Raw genomic sequence first — 21,373 nt, 5'->3', positions numbered from 1 at the left:
TCTCTTGGTAAATGTAAAAACATCACTGCTAGAATCACTGTATCTGTTCTATCACTGTCTCTCACTCATCGGAACGCAAGCTCCACGAACTCGGGCCTCTCCTCATCAGTACCCTTTCCGATGCCTAGAAGAGAGCCTACCACCTGGCAGGTGTTCAACATCAGTCACCGAAAGAGGTCAAGGCAATATTCCAGCTCAGAGAGTTCGGAGCCTCAGCCACCCCCACGGGAAGATTCTGTAACTGTCAAGGAGAGAATCCACTTGGCAGGGGTCAGAGATTCAAAAAGAGGGCGGGTAAGGATGGCTTCTAGGCTTCCACTTTGAGCAGCTGTGCAGGGGGTGCCTTCTCTGCAGTGAGGGTTACGGGGGTGCGGGGAGGAGGAACAGGCCGGGGAGGGCATGTTAGTCTGGTTTTGACTTTGGGATTTGATGTGCCCCTGAAACATGCAAGCAGGCATGTGAAGTCCACTGCCCAATACTTGAGTCTAGGCTAAGTATGACGATAAGAGTGGAAATTGAGAGATAAAACCAGGGGAATGAACAAGATCATCAAGGGAGAAGAATCGAATGAGTTCTGAGAGGCTGGAGCTCATGACTAGGGAAAAAAAGAAGTGAGCAAAGGCAAATGAAAAGAAGCATGGAGAAAGATAAAATCTTCAAGAGAACAATGAGGAAAAACATCATAGTGGAGAGGGTTGAAAAGTACATACTTGGAAATTCTGCTTTTTCAAGGATATGGGGAAAATGCACTCATAGTGCTAGTAAAAAGTAATTTTGCAAAATGCATTAATAATTAAAATGTGATTACACTTTGACCCAGCAATTACATTCCTAGAAATTTATCCAAAAGAAAGTATTAGATAAGTATGTAGTTTGTTAAATGGGAACATCAGGAAACACCTTAAATGTTCATAGCAATTCAATATAAAGTTGGTTAAATTATGGCACATACGGTGAGACACTACGCAGGATTTGAAAGGTTAAGAAGGTTCTGTGCGCAATACAGCACCTGAGTGCATCGTAGCCCTTAGAGTTCCAGGCACCAGTCATATATCATCAACTCACGAGACCCCAGCAATAACTTCATAAGACAGGTGTTACTAACAGTCCCATTTCAAAGGCGGGAATCTATCATTTCCCCAAGGTCACTGGATAAGCTGTGGGAGATGAGATTTGAACTCAAACAGTCTGGCTCCAGCACCCATGATTTTAGACGCTACGTGCGTGTAGTGACATCAAAAGCTATTTATAAAGTATCATTAAATGCAAAAGAGTCTTGTTCAATAGCGTTTCTAGAGAAAATAAATGTTCACCCTTGCACAGCATTCTTCTCAGTTTGCCTCCTGCCTCTCTGTCTCATCTGTAATCTGCAAACCCACACTAAAGACGCGTGTGCACACACACGTCTAGGTAGGGAGTAGGTAATGCGGATTCATGGAGCACGGGAGCAAGATTTTATACCCAATCTTATTTATACTCCCAGAGGTGGGGAGAGGAGTGGGCTTTCTTTACGCCTGCAATGTCTACATGCACATTTATGACACAAAATAAGCCCGGGGAGAGGGGGGGAAAACATTCTATCATTTACTTTTAACCACTGTCTGAAAGCAAAGAACCCATTCTGACGGGAAACTTCCTCTGCCCGTCTGAGGCGGCTCAGGTTAGTTCTGAGTGAGTATCTGCAGTCTGTTATAACGCCCTGTGCTGCGACCACTGAATGCTTCATAAAATAAACGGCTTAGGTTCGGGGGACTATCGCTCACCCGCCTGGGATACAGTGCCGACACCCTGAATGGCTGGCCACTGCTACCTGTGACAGTGAGTCCCTGTAGCTCAACAGCTTTCAAGCCACCTTGAAGACTATTTCTAACCCCAAAGAAAGCAGCTCCCATTGGGAGAGGAAGTGTCCTTAACCCATTCTGAGCAACAGAGACATTCACCTGTGTCTGTGCTCTTTAAAAATACCACAAAACCAGCTTTGTCATGGCTAAGCCAAAAGACTTTAGGCAACCTGGGGCCCCCATTCTCGGCTGGGGAGAGAACCTGATAGTTTTCTCCGGCTCACACACCACACGGTTCTCCTACAAATAACGCCTGGACACTGCGTGCGGGCCAGAGAGCCCACCTGTGCCTGCAGTCAGCACAGGGCAGGCGCTCAGGAAACGTGGCCTCCCTTTCGGATGCCCCTCATCCCAGGAAACCCTCTCACTCAGAGGAACCGGGAGTCTCCCGGCCGCTGTACCACAAGTCACTTAGAGTGGGTGCACAAGCACTTCGAACTGCGTTTGTCAGCTTTACATAAACAAATACAGTCTTCCATCTGGCACGCTAGATCGGGAGCTCAGTCGGCCACTGCCACACGTGCCTGGAGTGCACCCTCAGATCCGTCAATGGCCTTCGGTTCGGCCCATCTGCGCTGTATGTGGGGCCAGCTCCAGATCCACACAGGAAAGGGGTGGAGATATAGGCCAACAGCAGTGAGAAACTCCCTTTTACACCTTCTCTCGTCAAATTCCCAAGATGGTACGAGATGAGTATCCAAGTACTACCAGAGAAGATGCAGTAGCCTTTCTGCCCCGTGGCCAGACAGCTCCCTCCGCACAGGTCATGTCTGGGTTCCCACGGCCAATACAATCAAGCCTAAAACCCTGTTGGTCAGAAAGGTAATTTACCAGAGAGATACATGCTGGCTGACACGGAGTCCATGTCTGATACCCAGAGGGTTACCCAGAAAGACAGAACACACATGTGCTAAGAGTGCCAGTAAAGAAAGGTCACCCCCCAAATTGGGGGGAGACATCCTGGAAAAGATGTGACCTCTGAGATTTTTTTTAAATTAGACATGATGGGAAACAGCAGAACTTTGCTGGACTTCCTCACACTCCCTGTACCGTTTAGTGTGGTTTTCCCTCTGAATTACAAAACTCTTTCACTACTTAGGCATTCTAAAAGGCCTATTCCAGCCCTATAAGGAAAGCATCTTAAACATTACTTGGTTTTCATCTGTTTTAATGACAAGAAAAAAACAGGCAGACAAATCCATAACTTCATTAAAAGATACATGCAAATATGGTTGCTATTCCACTGAAGGGATTTTAAATCTTTTCCTAACTTCTAAAGTAACTTTGCTATGAGAACCATTCATATCTAAACTCAAAATGATTAAGTGGACAACTTAAAGTCCATCTAATGAACTGCCCAGAGCACACGTCTTACAGACTAAGCGGTCAGGAGCCGCACCCGCTGGCAGGGTCACACAGGCCCCAGTGCGGCCCCGCCTTCGCCAACCAAGGCACCGGGAGGCCAGGCCATTACCTCTTGGGAAACTCACAGGCATGACGGGAACCCAGACACGAATTCTGAGTCACCTTGTGACTACAGCTGTCGCCACAGCAATGACCGCTGACATTTACTGGGCAGTGTGGTTTGCTAGACAGTACGTTAGAACCTTCATGCAGCACCGTGTCTCGTTCTTATAATAATCCCACAAATCGGTTTCTACTGTCTCAAATCTCAGGGCCTGAGTGTTCGGAGTAATTTGCTCAAGGTCGTACGTACACTGGGGCTGAAGTGAGAGCCAAATCAGGTCCAGTGGCCGAAATCTACCCCACTCTGTGTTACTAGGGGCAAGGCGAGCCTGCAGCTTTGAACCCACAAGGCAATTACCACAGTCTATGACAGATGTCGTCTCTGACTGAAGGACAAAAACTGACTGAGTTATTTTTACCAATTCTTCAGTAAATGGCTTGCTATTACCGCACTGTTAAAGCTGCATTGATATGTTGATATAAAAGTCAACAAGGCAATTATAACTGAATTCTAAAGTGTCTTATAAATTTCTAGCTATCAGAGAAAGAACTGCAAACTGAAATGTAGTAGTTTCGTTTTCAGTCAGTGTATTATAGAAGCTTTCTAATAATTTGATGATACGTTTAGGTACCTGAAGGGATGTTGTTACGGTGAGAAGTATTTTAAGAAAAAAACTGGCATCATTTTGACAGAAACAGGTTTTAACTTTACTCTTGTATCATCTAACTTGCATGAACAAAAACCTTTTTTTAAGTTATTGGAATGAGTGCTATGGCAGATCATAAGGAAAACAAAGAAACAAATTCCAAATAAACAATAACAAAAGAGGGTGGAAGGACAGGACAGGATCAGAGGTCCTCACAGAAGGCTTCCTCATGGGTTTGAGGATCTAAAACGAGCCAGAGGCTGGGAGCTGAACTCCGCCAGGTCCAAGGACACAGAGGTCAGAGAGTCCGGTGACCTCAAAATAAAGACAGACTTACCTTTAGAAGAGCCAAGGCCACGTGGAAGATTATGTTCAAACCCTGCAATTAAAAAAAAGAGGCAAAATCAACGCTGCTATGTACACTGCTATTTCATTAAGTATTTTCCCAAGACACCCACACACCATTTTCACATACAGCAATAAACAAATTGTGAAGTTTTTTTTAAAGGCATTTTCTTTCTCTGAGAGGCTTATTGCAAATTTTAGATACTATTTAATGAATGTTCATATAAAATCACTGCTTTTACAATAAATCACTTTCCTTCAATCTATTTCTAAATCCTTCCTATGGTCTAAGAATTGGGACAGTCAAGTTCCGAGGTCAAGAGGGCAGACTGCAGAAGTCCAGAGTGATTCCCGAGTCTCCGGGGCTGTGCGTCTGGGCGGTGTGGCCCAACCGCCAGCGGCAGCCCACAGCGCAGGGCCCGGCACCAGCAGCACCAGCAGCACCAGCAGCGCCGCTGATCCCCGGGACAGACGGCACGAAGGGAGTCGTCACCGTGCACCGGATTCCCACCACCGTTCTCACTGCTTGTTGTGTATTTGATTTCTTGCTCTCAAGCAGTATTTGAACAACTAGAGATGGTAATTAGGGCCCATCTGCCAGACTTGCTTTTCCTTTTTTTTTCTCCTCATAGTCAGAGCAGCATTTCTTTAGGAATTAGCGAGTTAAATAGCCTGTTAAGAAGCCATACTGGAGCTGAACTGTGAACTCTGACTTCACAATTCATTCTGAAGAGATGCTTAGATATTAAATTCAAGAGAGGAAATCATAAATACTCAAGATGACAGAACCAGAAATAAGGTTGCCACAGAATACGCTGTTTCCTCACCAGGACAGTTACTGTACATGAGAAGAAAGATCTTTCCAGTCGGAGCTGACTGTGAGTTGCCATCTCTCATACGCCCGGGGTCTAGGAGATGCGCCCTCTTCATCTAGGGCACAAATGGAACCCCTCTGCCTTTCGGATACAGAGCTGTATCGGGGACATTATGCAAAGGCGTTCAAATAAACCTCCTTTCCTGTCTCCAAAATCAGAAGTGGGAGTAGGACTAGGTACCTAGAGTGCCCTCCCACCACAACTTGCTAATGTGATCTCTCACGGCCACCGAAAATATGACGTGACGGTAGGAGGGAAAATGATAAATACAAAATACTTGGTTGGGTCCTGGCTGGCATAGCTCAGTGAATTGAGCATGGGCTTGCAAACCAGAGGATCGCAGTTCGATTCCCAGTCAGGGCACATGCCTGGGTTGCAGGCCGGTTCCCTGCAGGCCAACTCCCAGCAGGGGACGCACGAAAGGCAACCATACATTGATGTTTCTCTCCCTCTCTCCTTCCCCTCTAAAGATAAGTAAATAAATAAAATCTTTAAAAAAAAATACTTGGTTGGAAGTTCCGGGTTTACTCAGTTAATTCTTGAAGAAAACACGAGCAGCTGGGAGTAAGTATAATCCAGCCAGAAGACTAAAACAGACTGACACAGTTCATCTCCACACCAAGCAATGACCCTACACTGGTTTTGATTACTATTACCAAGCAGAGAAAAGAAGACCATTGTAGATCAAAAACTTGGGTTACAACTAAGCAAATTTTGCTTTTCTAAAGATGCACCCTCACCCACGAACTGCTGCCCGTGGCGGTCAAAACTTGCAGACCAGCTCACTGGATTGAGTGCGGGCCTGTGAACCAGACAATCATGGTTTGATTCCCAGTCAGGGCACATGCTTGGGTTGCAGGCCAGTTCCCGACAGGGGCCAGTTCCCAGCAGGGGATACATGAGAAGCAACCATACATTGATGTTTCTCTTCCTCTCTCCTTCCCTTCCCAAGATAAATAAATAAAATATATTAAAAAAAACAACTTGCAGACCGAGAGAAAAAGACCTGCCACCTGGCCCCATGCTCCCTCCGTCCGCATCACGGCCGCCAGGCGCCAGTGAAGTCCCACAGCCCGATGCCTGTGCACACGCCACCAGGACTGAGTTCGCCTGCCCGTCCTGCTTTCTTCGTCCCTGCTGAAAACGCACGGCTCTCCTGTCTCAGCCTCACGACGCCCAGGCCTTCCCTCCCCCTCCTCTCCTTCCTAATCCCTCAGCGAACTCTCCGGAAACACCACTCCAGGTTCAATCAACTCTGCTATATTCTCAACCCCCCTCCAAACACTGCCCCCTCCTCCTTGCATTCAGAGTAATTGAAAGCACATTGATTTTCGCAACAAAATCTATTACAGCTCATACTTTTCACATTATCAACTTGACTAGTATAAGGGTATAGATCTGTATTTAGTAGCAAGTTAGGGTCACCCCCAAACCCCCTAGAAACTAGGAAGGGCATTTCACTGCACAGTGCTGCTGTAGCACAGTGAGTGCTTGTCTGAGGGCCGCATGACTGGACTGTACTAGCTATCCCCAATTTTCTGGATTTACTCTCTTCCCCACAGACCCAGCTAAACCAATTACAGAATCACCATCAAACTATAGTTTTTATCTATGTAAAGTGAAATAACTAGCCAACTGAGCTATGAAAAATTCAAATAAGAACTTAGAAATTTTTTAAAAAGTTAATAATCTCCAAAGAGCCAAAATAACTCTAACAAAACAGAAATGTTTATTCAAATTAGTGTGCTGATATGATTTTATAGTTTACAGATATCAGAAGTAGCAAACTAAAGGCAAAGTGTGCGCTAGATGCGCTAGCAGAGAGCCTCTAAGGACAGCCATCAAAATTAAAATACTAGAACTGACAGAAATAGAAGATACACTTTCAAAAAACTATAAAATGTACAGCGATCTTGGCCCCTGTAGGGGAGTGAACAGCCCTTCAGTGGTTAACGCCAGTGCATCACGGTAACCCAGCCGTGTTCGTGAATACTGTGTGTTAGAAGTGTGTGCATTCAATAAAAAGCAGACGATTTTTTTAAGTTTGGGAAGCTAAAGAGATGACTTGCAGTTACCAGAAAAAAATGTATATATGCAAACTCTTGTTTTAAACAAGTTCAGAATAGTCAGATATTACTGTATCTGCTTACACAAAGCTCCAGATATTATCCATTAAAAAAACAAACAAGAAAAGTACAGACTTCACAAGCCTTAAACTAAACTAGAACAGCGTGGCCAGACTATGGAAACGAAGACCCCTTTAGACCTCTGAACTGCTGAAAATCAAGAAACACTTGCTATTCTACCAAGATCTTTATTTCACTACAAAAACATACCCTGATTTCCTAAGAGAAGATTAACAAAGGCAGCCTTAGTTGAATACTTAAAAATACCTATTCTTTTGTGAGAAAGAGTGAGAAAGAGAGGGTGAGTAACATTAGTGTGTAGTTGCCTCTCTTATGGCCGCTACAGGGGCCTGGCCAGCAACCCAGGCACGTGGCCTGACTGGGAATTGAAACAGCGACCTTTTGGTTCACAGGCTGACACTCGATCCACTGAGCCATACTAGCCCCTGTTTTTTCTTTTAAAAGACATTCTCATTTAGGACTATAACTAGAGGTAGGGTTAGACTACAGAATCCTTCTCCACAGGGCCTGGATTGAAGATGACAATGTCAGCGCAGGCCACGGTCCTCAGCACCCAGCCAACTACAAAGTGAACCAAGCGAACCGCCCTTCATTCTTCTGAGCACCACGAACCCAATCTAACGCCCACTGTCACCTCACTGTCCCCTACTCTTACATGATCCAACCTTTGCCTAGCTGAGCTGAAATTTATTTGTTGAAATATACTTTTAAAAGAAAAACAAGTTACACATTTTCAAAATGCCTCTCCTTTTCAAGAATACGTAATTTGCAGCAATTTGTTTGCTACTGAAAGGGAAATAAGATTTCCTCAGAGGATTCAAAGGGTAAGACGTTTGGAGAATTATTCAGAGAACAAGCAACAAGTAAATATGTTGCTATGGTTACTCATTACTGATAGTACAAGGTCTCCCTCCCAGAGGAAGAAAATAAGTAGCGTCCACTGAATGTCTTCTGTGTGCCAAGGTCAGAATTGGGTATATGGAAAACGTGTCCCTGCGTAACCCCAGGACAACCCTAGACCCTATTTTACACACAGGAAATCAAGACTTAGAGAAGCCAAGTCCATTGCTGCAGCTCACACAGCTGGTAAGCGGACTTTAACGGGGGCAGTGCCCCTCTGACCACCAACCACCAAGTTAGAGAAGATGGCTCAGCGGACAGGCGCACGAAGGGACAAATCCCTTCGCTGGGTACTATTTAATGTGTCCTCTAATTCCTAAAGGATTAAAGTGGTTCCTTCCATTTCAAGGCACATAAATCCTGACAGCAGAGAGTGGAACGATAACAAATAGGTGACTCCTACCAAAACCAAATGTTACCATTTGTCTCCACATCGAAAATACTCTTAAAAGCAGCTGACCCCTTACAGGCTGTGAGGCCGTGGCCAGCTTGTCGGGGACAGAAAGGATCCGACCTTCCTCCAGTGACAACAGACTGAGATCCGACTGGGAAGCTGCTGCTTCAGAATTCAGTCACAGCCTGCAAAAGTGTTCACTCAGAGAACACCCACGAGTAATTGCCCCAAATTAGATAATTGCTCCCGAGCGCAGATCGTCGTGTTCCCGGGGAGGCCAACAACCGAGCTCCCGCGGCCTGCACGGAGCGCCGCTGAGAGCAGAGCACTCCTGCCACAGACGGCACGCGCTGTGGCTCTGATGAGCGCACTGCGTGGGCTCCGGGAGCTGACAGGTGACGTGAGAGGCTGTCAGAAACAATGCTGGCAGCATGGAGAGCAAACGCTGAGAAGGTGGTGTCACATGCGCCTCAGCACCTGGGTCCTCGGGGATCAAAACAGAGACATCGGTGGCATGTGAAGGCAGAAGCCCTAGCAATGAGGCCGTGAGAAATGAGCAAACAGAAAGCGGTCCCAGCAGTCTGCAGGAGCAGACCCACCAGCAAACGTGCTCATGCCAGAGGAGATGGGTGCTGCCCTTTCTGACCCAACCCCATGGGACAGGCCACCCCAGGAAGGGGCATGACTGAATGAGACCTCATATAAACAGCATATTAGCATGCTGAGCTCTTGCTAAGTAGTCGATCAACACCAGCAATGATTATTAGGTTCACATGGTTATTGCCAGCTAGGTCTTGCACTTTACACATATCTTTCATGTAAGTCTCTCCACGGCTCTGAGGCCTGTGTGTTACTGCTACCACTTTGGAGATGAGGAAACGGGGGCTCAGAGACATCAGACTGTTAGTAAATAAATGGTAAAGCCAGGATGAGAACCTATGCCTGCGGGGAGAACAGATGACAACAAAACCCCCATGCTTTTCACAGCTACTTCCATCTGTACTGCAAACTCAGCGAGACTTTGGTTAGATATCTGTGCTGAATTACAGCCTGCCAAGATTCTTTGACACTTCTGCCGTTGGGAGGTGGGGTCTCTGTCCTCTCTTCTGGAATCTGGGCAGGCTATGCTACTTCTTTGAGCAACAGTGCGGAGAATGTGAGGCTGTGCTAACACTCAGGCCCTGACCACTCCCCGGCCCATCTCCTGGGGCAGGCGCTCCTGGAAGCCGGTCCCCAGGTGAGAAGTGCAATCGCACTTGGACCTGCTCTAAGGAGTCAGACAGAGAGGGAAGGGCCTGCAGGATGAGCTGCCACCCACAGGAAAGAGAGGCCAGGGATCACCCAGGTGCCAGATCCGTGAGTGAAATCGTCACCCGGAAGAGGACCCCCGGCCCAGGAGCCCACGTGGAAGCCATGCAAACCAGAGATGAACTGCACAGCTGAAGCCATCCCAAAGCCCTGACATAGAAAACTGTGAACCAAGGAAATGGCTGCTTTTAAGTTTTGAAAGCATTTCACTTTGAAATGTCAGATTTAGATAAAAACTGCCAAAAACTGTACCAAGAGTTTCTGCATATCCTTCACCTGGCTTCATCAATGTTAACACCTTACATAATCACAGAGTAACTATCAAAACCTAGAAAGATGAATTTGAGTTTCCTCAGATGTCCCACTAACGTCCTTTTCCTGGTGGAGAACCCAGTCCTGAGTCACACACTGAATTCAGTTGCCATGTCTCCTTGGCCTCCTTTCGTCCGGAACAGTTTCTAGTCCTTGCCTTTCATGAACTCGACACTTTTGTTCTTTTGTAAACCGTCCCTCAGTTGGATCTGTCTGATGCCTGCTTCTGATAGACTGGGATGACGTGTTCCGGGCACGAGCACCACAGAAGCAGGGTTTTGTGGGTGCGTCTTATCAGGAGGCTGTGTGTTCTCAGTAGCTCTCACTCCAAACCACTGGCTCAAGGCCACTCGGGCCTGGAGGAGTGTGTCGTCAGGTGAGCAGACCAGAGTCCCTTTGCCTCCTCTTTGATAACTTTCCCACTTCTGTGATCTGTAAAGCAATGCATTCTTTCACAGAACGAAGAAAGCAATTACCGTGCAAATATAAAGAAGTACTGTCTGTCCTTTAATACAGGTTCTATGGCAGGAATATTGTGACACGTTAGCCAATAAGTATTTTACCTCATTCCGCTTCTCATATTACAAGCTCTTTACAAGTTCAGTCTTTTGTAAGAGTTCGATGGAGTAGCCAGTGAAATACAAAAGACGGGTCGTTTCGGTTTCCGGTTTTTGCTGCGGACGACCACTAGAGGTCAGGGCGGCAGCACTGATCAGGAAGACCACAGGGCCCTTCCGGCAGCCTCAGCTCCAGTCCCCGGGGCTCAGTCTCCCCTTACGTGGACTGACTACGTGTTCAACAATGTAATACAAAATGGGACAAAATTTCAATGATTCCCACTTTCCCCTTCCCCAGGTTTACTATATATCTTCCACTGTATCACAGATCCCCCTGTTAGTTTCTCCCTAAGTAGGCTGTGAAGAAGGGCTCAGGAATAGAGAGGGTGAGAGAGGAATCCAACATATGAACGCCTCTGCCTGATCGTGGTGACTGTTTTTTTACCTATAAACGAAGTACTAAATAGACCTATATCTGCAAGGCCTGCAGCCTGCAGTCTTAGCTGAAGGGAAGAGCCCTCGGAGGCCAGTGCCGTCTGAATTAAAAAGACCTTCCAGAAACAAGGCAGGTAAAGCCAAGAGAAAGAAATCAAGTTGGAGGTTTTGACAGGTACTCATCAAATCGGAGCCATTCTGAGGCCTGCCTAGCACATACTAACATTCGTATGTTTACAAGGACAGACAGGTTAGAGCCCACCCTGGGCAATCAAGGAGAGGGGGCCTGGAAAACACGCTACAGTTCCTACAAAGGCACCCTGTCGGCAGGGAACTCTGGTGGCGGTCACCCTTCTGCCTCCTCCCGGTCATGGTGACCTGGATCCTACTGCCCCTCGGCTGCGGGCTGCAGTCAGCCATCCCGGTGAGATGCCCTTCGTCAGGACAAAGAACTGCCAGAAGCCGGAGGGCTGCGAGGCCTGGAGCTGGAGAGGGAGGCCGGGCCCCCTGCCCACCGCCTCCCGTGGCCCCTGCAACTGCCCAGACCTGGGTCCGCGTTATCACCCTGGCGATGCTCAGGCAACACAAAGGGCTTTCACCTCCTGCCAAGTCTGATCCCCTTCCTGCCTTTACCTGGTTTCGGAGAGTCAGCAGAGTGGCGGGTACGAGGTGTACTCCGGGGCTGACCTTACCAGGTCTCAGTCGACCTTTCACTTCCTCCTGTCTCACGGAGAGCGATTAATTAAACTCTCGCTGCCTCAGTTTCCCCAGTACCAGCACGGCCTCAAAGGGTGGCGGTGAGAATGAAATGAGTCACGGTCTGTAAAGCACTTGGAACAGTGCCTGACACACAGTTCGGCAGCACCAGTCTGAACACACCGTTAGGGCAGAGTCCTGGGAACTGAACTTCAGGATGTTGTCAGGAATTGCAGTTACTTAAGATCTCAAGGAAATTGCTACATATTATGAAAACAACTGACATACACATTCCCCTATAACTTCCTGAAAAACAGTCTCTCCCATCTCCCAATCAATTTGATCAGCTCAAAGACAGCCATACAAGGATGAGCTCAAGCTGCAGGAAATGGGAGGGGCTCGCACTCTGGGAGAAGCAGATCAGAGGACAAACCTTACAAAATGAGGAGAGAGGAAAGGTGTTTATAAGTTTTGCTTCTAGAAAGCAGTAGATGCTGACTAAGTCAGCCTTTGGCATCTACTCCTGACCTGCCAGTTGGAGTGTAAACAGTCATTTCAATGAAGCCGAGCTCAGCGGCGCTGAAGATGCAAGCAGTTCGCCCAGACAGGCTGCAGTCTGGCCTCAGACCGTCACCGGGAGACAGACCGTGCAAGATCACCGAGCAGACGTGACCTCTGGAGGTGCCTTGACTTGAGCCCTGAGACACGGAACCCCACACACAGAAAACAGTGATAAGAACCAGAGGCCACGGGGAAGGTGACTGGGAAGCTGAACGCCCGTCCTGTGCTGGGCCCACTGGCTTCCCCCTGCGGCTCTGCCTTCCACCAGACGGCCATCCCTCCCGTCAGTCCCTCCTGTCATCATCCACGAGTACTTCCTTCTGGTCTGTCCTCAAAGGAAGTGGAGAGCACCTGAGTGCCATTTTTCCCTGTCACTGAAGATGCACTGGAAGGCACACTTTTCAAGGTTTCATATTCTCCATTCTTGTCATCTGTCTTCATATGCACTAATTGCGAATTCCTTTGTCTATGAACTCTCCTCAAGGCCTTCATACATCTCCCAACAGAAAAGAAAACCAGAGAGCCTGCTGCAGCACAGGTCCAGACAGTACAGGCTGCTACCGAAGAATCACCTACTATACCCAGGGCATCACACTGAAGCCCGGCGAGTCAACTGTCCACTCCCGCTCTGAGCGTGAGGTCAGCTGTGGGGCCTGCCCCTCCTCCTGCCAGGTGTGCACAGTCCTCTTCTTCTAAATCCGCACGGTGGATATAGAGGGAACTCTATCCATTCTTCTCAATGGGGGCTACCAGCTTAGACTACCCACAGACTTCCCAGTCTAACAACCTATTATTCTCTATGATCTCGATACAGTAGAAACACTTGACTTTCTGGTTTCAAACTGAGAGCAGACTGAATAGGTTTATAAATGCATGGTTGTCTCAAATTTCTAGTTCACCAGACAGCATACCAAGGAAAGAACCACCACCACCTGGGCACAGTGTGGTAACCGAGACTCACTCACAGACTATGCCTGGAGAATGTAGCCGTTTTGTGACTGGCGGGGTTTCCAGGCACCTTGCAGACTTCAGTGAAGGGCAGGTTTATGAGTAAGAATAAAGATGGCCAGGAGAGGTATGGAAAAGGACGTCCTCAAGGTGGAGATCTGGGGCACAAAGGTCTTTGTCTTGTTTGTTTTCTGGATTATCCATCAGAATATATATTTGTTCCCCCAAATAATGTGGTCTAGTTTTTACAAACGTTAAGAAAAGCAAGGGCATTGAAAGTCTTGAAAGAGTCACAAAAATGAAAGTCCCTTTTCTAGACATCCTGCGCGGGGGGGTTGGGACCCACTTCAGAGGGACCTCAGACAGTGTGCAGTCAGCGTGGCGGCAGGCCAGTCCCTCCCCTCCCCTCCCGCAGCCCTCAGCACCTCTGGGCAGCTTCACAGCCTCGCCTCTGAGGGTGGGAGTTGCCTGTCCACGCAGCTGGTCCCTGGGGCCGCCTCCCACGAGGTGGGCAGGGATGGGGAGGCAATGCTGTTCCACTGAAGAACGAACTTGGGAAAAATGTTCTGTCCATTACGCTTTTCTCTAGGCCATCATTTTTACTTTTTAATCAAATTCACATGCCCCCAATCAGAACTGGCTTTATGCAGGTTTGATTTCCTTTAGGACCACGAGACTGTATGACTGTGCTCGGCGGCCCTCCGGTCTGAGTGATGTTCCACCTGGGTGAAACCAAAGGCGCCCCTTCTCAGAGAAGGGGTGCAGTCACGTTATCCTGTGACCCTACATTGGTGCACTGGAAATGGGGGTGTTTGTGTCTGCACAGTGGAGGGGGAATCACTGTAATGTCAACTCACCAAAAAACAGTCTTTAGTCAAGTAACTGTTCCAGAAGCTACGTATTGGAACTAACTTGTTTAGCTTTTCATTTTTTAATGCAGTAAAACTTTAAAGACAATATAAATGTAACTAAATGAGTAGCACACCACAGATAGAAATGAAGGTTGCAGCTGAACTTTGAATGGGTCCAGGGGAAGCAGGCAGGGGCTGCCGTGAGTGGAAGTGCCAGCACCCGGGCAATTAATGACCGGCCGACCAGGCCTGCAGGAAAACCGACCCCACCACGTGCCTGCCGGGAGTGCAGGACAAAGCGGTCTGCTCGTCCTCTGGACTCCTCTCCTCTCCAAAGAAATGCTGCTGCGGTGCCTGCTGCGTGAGGTCAACTGTGGGAAAAGGAAGAGCGGGACCTTCGCTGGCCCTCTTTGGGCCGTCCTTGCTGCAGGAGGCACGCCCTGTGGGGGCGGCAGCGCCTCCGCATCACCCAGGAGGGAGGCTCGAGGTGCAGATGCTCGGGTTCTGTGCCCCGGAACCGCCCACCCCGATCCGAACTGGCATTCAACAGGACCGCCAGCTGGGTCGAACGCCTATCAGAATTTCAGATCCACTTCTTTTAGACAGTATATATCTTTTCTGCCTAGTAATTCAAAATATAGTCTACTTCTCACAAGTAGCAGATGGCTCCACGCATCAGTGAGAGAAGGGTAAAAAGCCATAAAGATCAAGCTGTCAAAATTGGTATCTTTTCAAAAATAACTCCAATTTTCTAATTAGCTTTATAATAGTGACAGATAATTTAAAAGATTTCACTTTGAAATTCACTTTAAATGAGTAAGTTTCTCTTGATCCAGTGTTGCTAATCGAAAATTGTGTGAGGAAATAAAAGAAGAAAAAGTATCCTAACTTATAAAAAATCTGCTGCAAATCAATTTACAAACAGAGCTTATTAATAGAGGTATCAGCCCCTATCAGTGGGATTCTGCTAACAGGAATCCCAACATGAAAACCCCAATCCAGCAGAGATTTCTGGAAGAATAAAAATTCAAAGGGAAAAGTAAAAGTGCCAAATCATGAAACAAATCTAATATCCATTAAGGACCATAAAATAATTATTATATCTTCAAAACTCATTTTCACGTGACTGCTCACGAAGAATGATACTTTTTGCCACCACGTCAGAGCCCTTCCACTGACTGCAGCGCTCCCAGCACCGTCCCAGAGCTCGGCAGACACCTCGGGAGCTCGTGACTCTAAAGGCGGTCGGCGCGCAGGCGGTCGGTGGGCAGGCGGCCGGCGGTCGGTGGGCAGGTGGCCGGCGGGCAGGCGAGCCCTTCCCTTCTCCGAACCAGTAAGCCACCAAGCACGGACACTGCTTTGGCGGCCATGTCATTCTCAGAAACATAAAGCACCTAGACTGTCTTTCTTCAAAAAAAGACAGAAAAGAAACTCCATAGACACAATTTCTATATAGGTTCTAGAAGGAAAGTAAAAGATTAAGAGACAAAAATAAAAAGTGATGTAAAAAGTTCTACATTCACGATGCTTCCAATTTGTAAGTCTAAATTCCACCCTCTTTTTTTCCAAACACAAAACTTATGGGGAAGAAAATAGGAGATCATATTTTCAGAAGTTAAAGAAAAAAAAACCCAGCAACAACTCATCAACAATTTTCCTGCAATATATTCATTCCTCTTTCTCGACTTATGTATGTGGTGCTTGGGAAAAGAGTCATGATTTCCACTGTTCCGAGCAGGTATTTCACCTGGGTAATACACAGCAATGATACTTCTTAGGAAAGTTAACTTGCAGTTAACTTCGACCTTCAATTGCACAAGTTCATTTTAGGACCAAACAATACATAGAGGAAAAATGAAAGTCCATTTAACAAAATGCTCTTGGCTGTAGGTAGGTGCTCTCTTCTGATTCAGTCCAACCCAGTCCTATTCTACCAGGCCTTGCCAGTCCTAAGTGGTCAGAATCCATCAAGGAATCCGCCACCTCTCAATCCTTAGCCGCATCCTTAACCATCATGGCCTCTACTCCTGAAATAGGAAGCCATCTGCCTCCCTCCATCTCCTCTGCTGACACATTTGACTACCCCCACCTTTTCTTAGGGGGACATAGTCTCTAACTGCCCCCCGCTTCCAGCTCCTTGTCCCCCCAGGGCATTCGCCGCAGACCTAGTCATCCCTGAAACATGTCCGCTGGACCACGCAACTCCAGGCTGAAACATGTCCGCTGGACCACGCAACTCCATGCTGAAACATGTCCACTGGACCACGCAACTCCAGGCTGAAACATGTCCGCTGGACCACGCAACTCCAGGCTGAAACATGTCCGCTGGACCACGCAACTCCAGGCTGAAAGATCCCCGACGGCTTCGCACCGCCCTGGGGAGAAAGCCCCAGGCACCCTTCCACGTGACCGACAGCCCAGGGCAGCGCCGGGCCCACCCACCTGTGACCGACCGCTCTCTGCGCTCCAGTTCTGGCTCTCTTTCAGTTCCACCCACCCGAGTGCCTCACACACGCATTTCCCCCACCCATCCGTGGGAATTCTCCCACTCATCTCTCAGATCTCAGCTTGAAATGTCACTTACTCAGAGAGACTGTTCTCGAAACCCTGATCTAAAATAGGCTTACTTATTACAAAAGTTGAGGCAGCTTGCACTTTCCCTCCACGGCATTTATTATCATGTATAATCATATTGATGCCTATTAAGTCGATCTGGTCTCATGTGACATTTAAAGCCATCATTTGCTTATTAATTTTCTGTCTGAATGATCTGCCCATAGTGTTTGTGGGTATGAGAGTCCCCACTATAACTGTATTGCTGTCAACTTTTCCCTTTATATCCAATAACACTTGCTTTATCTATGCAGGTACTCCTGTGTTGGGTGCAGAGATTATAACCATATATGTTTTTGTACTTATTTGTTATGTTTTCCCATTCGCCTGTTAGCTCCACGCATGCAAAGGCAACGTCTGTTCCATTCACTGCAGCATCTACTAGACATAGCTCAGCGTCAAGACCTAACAGGTGTCCGGTATTTACTGCACAAACGCACGCTGCAGGGATCAAGGAGACCTTCCCTTCAGTGAGCACCTCCGGTCCCCAGATGCTAAACGGATGAGCTCCTAGTTGTTATTTTTCTAGAGACAACAGTCAAAGCCCCACTTCGTAACAATTTGGAAGCACGTGCTGCTCCACTGTTGTCTCTCCTGGCATCCTTCTAACTGCTCTAAGTACTGTGTTGGAGTCATTCACTTTTCACTCCTTTTTAATGCTTTTGAAATTACTTGTGAGGCCCTTGGGACTCCCACATACACCTTGGATAAACCAGCCATTAAGAATCGAGTTGTATCCCTGACGTAGTGCAACATGCTGGGTACTATACTAACATATTCTGTGAGCCCCTTCTCCCCAAACATAAGTCATCACATAAAAGAAAAGGCTGGCAAGAGAAATCTCACCTAACACTTTTGCTTCCCCTTTATAATGTGTTCCCTCCCCTACAGTTCCACAATGATGTAGTACTGTTAGAAAATCCAGCATTGTACCACATGCTCTTAAATGTGCACCCGGGACAAGAGCTAAAAGGCACCAGCACTGGAGGACAGGCCTGCGAAAGCCCCAGCCCACAACAGCAGCACGCCTTCTCCTGTAATTCGTTTCCACTGTGGCTCAGTCAACACTTTATATGAGCTTCTCACACACAAGGTACGACTCAATATTTCTGTACTGCTAAATGACGACCGCAGTAAGTCTACTCACCATTCATCAGTTACATACTAAAAAAATAAGTTACAAATGATTTTTTGTGATCAGAATTGTTGACATTTACTCTCTTAGCAATTTTTAAATATGCAATATAGTACTAATGACAGCCACCGTGCTGTACATTACACCCCCAGGACTGATTTATTTTATAACTGGGAGTTTGTACCTTTTAGTTCCCTTCGTCCCGTTCACCCACCCCCGCCTCCCCCTAATCCGGCAACAGCCAGTTCTTCTCTGTATATACTGGGCCTGGCTTTTTGTTCTGTTCTGTTGTTTTGGAGTCCACACATAAATCGTATGGTATTTGTCTTTCTCTGACTATTTCACTCAGTATAATGCCCTCAAGGTCCATCCATGTCGTTGCAAGTGGCAAGACTCTATTCTTTCCTGTGGCTGAGTAAATTCCTTTCTATTTATAGTACAACCTCACTATCCACTCACCCACTGACGGACACAGAGGCTGTTTCCCTGTCTTGGCTACTGTAAATAACGCTGCAATGGACATGGTGGGGTAAGCAGATAAAATCTCAAACTGGTGCTTTCATTTTCTTTGGATAAATACCCAGAAGTGAAATTGCTGCATATACAGCAGTTCTGTGTTTAATATTTTCAGGAACCCCATTGTTTTCCATAATGGCCGCACAGGGGTTCCCTTTCTCTACATCCTCACCCACACGAGCTATTTTCTTCCTGGTCCGTGTGTTGATGACGGCCATTCTAACAGATGAGAGGGGATGTCTCACTGTGGTTTTCACTGCCTTTCTCTGCTGGTTAGTGACGTGGAGCTCATCTTTTCATGCGTCTGTTGGCTGTCTGTATATCTCATTTGGAGAATTGCTTACTCTGGGCCTCTGCTCATTTTTTAATCGAATTGATTTTTTTTTCACTATTCAGTTGTAGGAGTTCTTTATATATTTTAGATATTAACCTCTTATCAGATATGTGATTCGAAAATATTTTCCCCCATTCAGTGGGTTGTGTTTTCACTTTGTTGATGGTTTTCTTCACTGTGCAGAACTTTTGTGGTCTAACGTAGTCCCATTTGTTTATTTCTGCTTTCTTTGCCTTTGGTTTTGGAGTCAGGTCCAAAATATCATTGCCAAGACCGATGTCAAGGAGCTCAGCACTTAGGTTTTCTTCTATGATTTTTATGGTCTCAGGTCTTACAATTTAGATCTGTAACCTATTTTGAGTTAATATGTGTGCCTGGTATAAGACAGTAGTCTAGTTTTATTCCTTTGTGCATGGCTGACCATTTATAGGAGAGACTGTCCTTTCCCCATTGTATGTTCTTGCCTTCTTTGTTGTAGATTAATTGACCATATACGTGGTGGGTTTATTTCTAGGCCCTGTATTCAGTTCCACTGATCTGTAAGTCTGTTTTTAGTACCATTATCATACTGCTTTCATTACTATAGCTTTGTAATATAGTTTGAAATGAGAATGGGCAGTGCCTCTAGCTTTGTCATTCTTTCTCAAGATAGTTTTGGCTATTCTGGGTCTTTTGTGATTCTATACAAATTTTAGGATGGTTTGTTCTATTTCTCTTAAAAAATAGTTTTGGGGTTTTGACAGTAGATTGCTTCAGGTAGTACAGACATCTTAACAATATTAATTCTTCCAGTCCATGAACATGAAATAGCCTTTCATTTATTTGTCTTCCTCAATGTCTTTCATTAATGACTCATAGTTTTCAGTGTACGGGTCTTTCACCTCTTTTGTTAAACTTATTCTTATGTATTTTATTCTCTCTGATGGAACTATAAATGAAACTGTTTTCTTAATTTATCTTCCTGATAGTTTGTTGTCAGTGTATGGAAACACAACAGATTTCTGTATATTGATTTTGTACCCTGCAACTTCACTGAATATTTTAGGGTTTTATATAGTATATGTACTGAATCACATCACTCTCAAATTGTGACAGCTTTACTTCTTCCTTTCCACTTATTTATTTTCAGAGAGAAGGAAATTAAAAGCTACAGAGAGGGAGAGAAACATCAATGTGAGAAACACTGACTGGTTACCTCTCTTACATACCCTGACTGGGGACTGAACTTGCAGCCTAGGCCTGTGCCCTGACTGGGAATCAAACCGGTAACTTTTCACCTCGCAGGACCATGCCCAACCAACTGAGCCACACCAATCAGGGCAGCAGTTACTTTTAATGTTGTTATTCCCACCGGATATATGTTAGTTGATATCACAACATAGCTGTTTTGGCTGCCTCAGAAACACCTTTTTAATACATATATGTCGTCATGACATGACCCTAACCTAAACTTCCAGCGGCTCCCCATGTTGAGAGTTGTGTTTCCCAAACTGGGGTATGCCAAATCCGAGGCAAGCATAAGATTAAAAAAAGTAGAAAAAGCTACTCATATTCATGTTCCCACACCCTAACTGAACAAAGTATTTGCTCTATAGCATATTCTTGGGCTCACAATATAACAAAACCATTCATATAAATGTAAAAACTTTTCAACTTGATGTATTTTTACTGTCAAAGAAAGAAACAGGCTTGGTCAAAGTAAGATCGCTTAACATCAACCATGAAAAGTTTATGAAGTATCAAAGCACACTTCTGTTTTTTAAAAAATTATTTATGAATGTCATTTTAAAAAAACTTTTGAGCCCTGGCCAGGTGGCTCAGTTGGTTGGAGCGTTGTCATGCACAGAAAAGGCCAAGGGTTCGATCCCCGGTCAGGACACATGCCTAGGCTGCGTGTGGGATCCGTAGCCAGGGTGCACACAGAAGGCAACCAATAAATGCTTCTCTCTCTCCCTTCCCCTCTCTCTAAAATCAATAAACATATCCTCAGGAGAGGATTAAAATAAAAATAAAGAGCTCTGACACTTTAAGAAAAAGTTTTAGATATTCAAAAGAAATTTTTAAGCTTAATATATTTATAGGATACCATTAATGGTCATATGTAATTTTCTGACCTAGTGAGAGTAAAAATCTGAGTAAGCACCCGTACCACCAGCCTGTCTGCACTGGAAGACTGCAGATTCGTCTTCATTCCCTGTTCGGCAGCTGAGGGTTCAGTCTTGTTCTTGACTTAAATTCACAGGAACTGAAACATCTGCCTATTGTTCATCACAATCTGTCCCGCTGCAGCAAGGCCGCGAGACCAACGTGATCCAGACCCCAGCGCTGAGGAAGTCTGGCTGTTAAAACACTCCTCTGCTCTCTATCAACTTGGCTTTGCTGACAGGCCCACAGGAACATCTGAGCGAAAGAGCCTTGAGAAAAATCCACAGCCCAAGTTTTGACCCCCAGAGACAACACTGAAAATGCAGCAACCACAGAAATATTGCTG

The 21,373-nt window shown here is 46.2% G+C and overlaps 1 protein-coding gene across 7 annotated transcripts in view; it reads right to left on the bottom strand.

Moving 5' to 3' along the window:
- Positions 1–21,373, bottom strand: part of RABGAP1L (RAB GTPase activating protein 1 like) — a 448,545-nt gene that overhangs the window by 130,763 nt on the left and 296,409 nt on the right. For all 7 annotated transcript variants that reach the window (XM_037035334.1, XM_037035336.1, XM_037035337.1 and 4 more), the window contains one exon: positions 4,293–4,334. In XM_037035334.1, the coding sequence (XP_036891229.1) occupies positions 4,293–4,334 (42 nt within the window). The remainder of the gene's footprint in view (positions 1–4,292; positions 4,335–21,373) is intronic.

This window comes from Sturnira hondurensis, unplaced genomic scaffold (genome assembly GCF_014824575.4).
Source record: "Sturnira hondurensis isolate 20B ecotype Veracruz unplaced genomic scaffold, ASM1482457v3 Scaffold0022215, whole genome shotgun sequence".
In the NCBI taxonomy this organism is placed as follows: domain Eukaryota; kingdom Metazoa; phylum Chordata; class Mammalia; order Chiroptera; family Phyllostomidae; genus Sturnira; species Sturnira hondurensis.
This window is presented reverse-complemented; position numbering and strand designations above follow the sequence as displayed.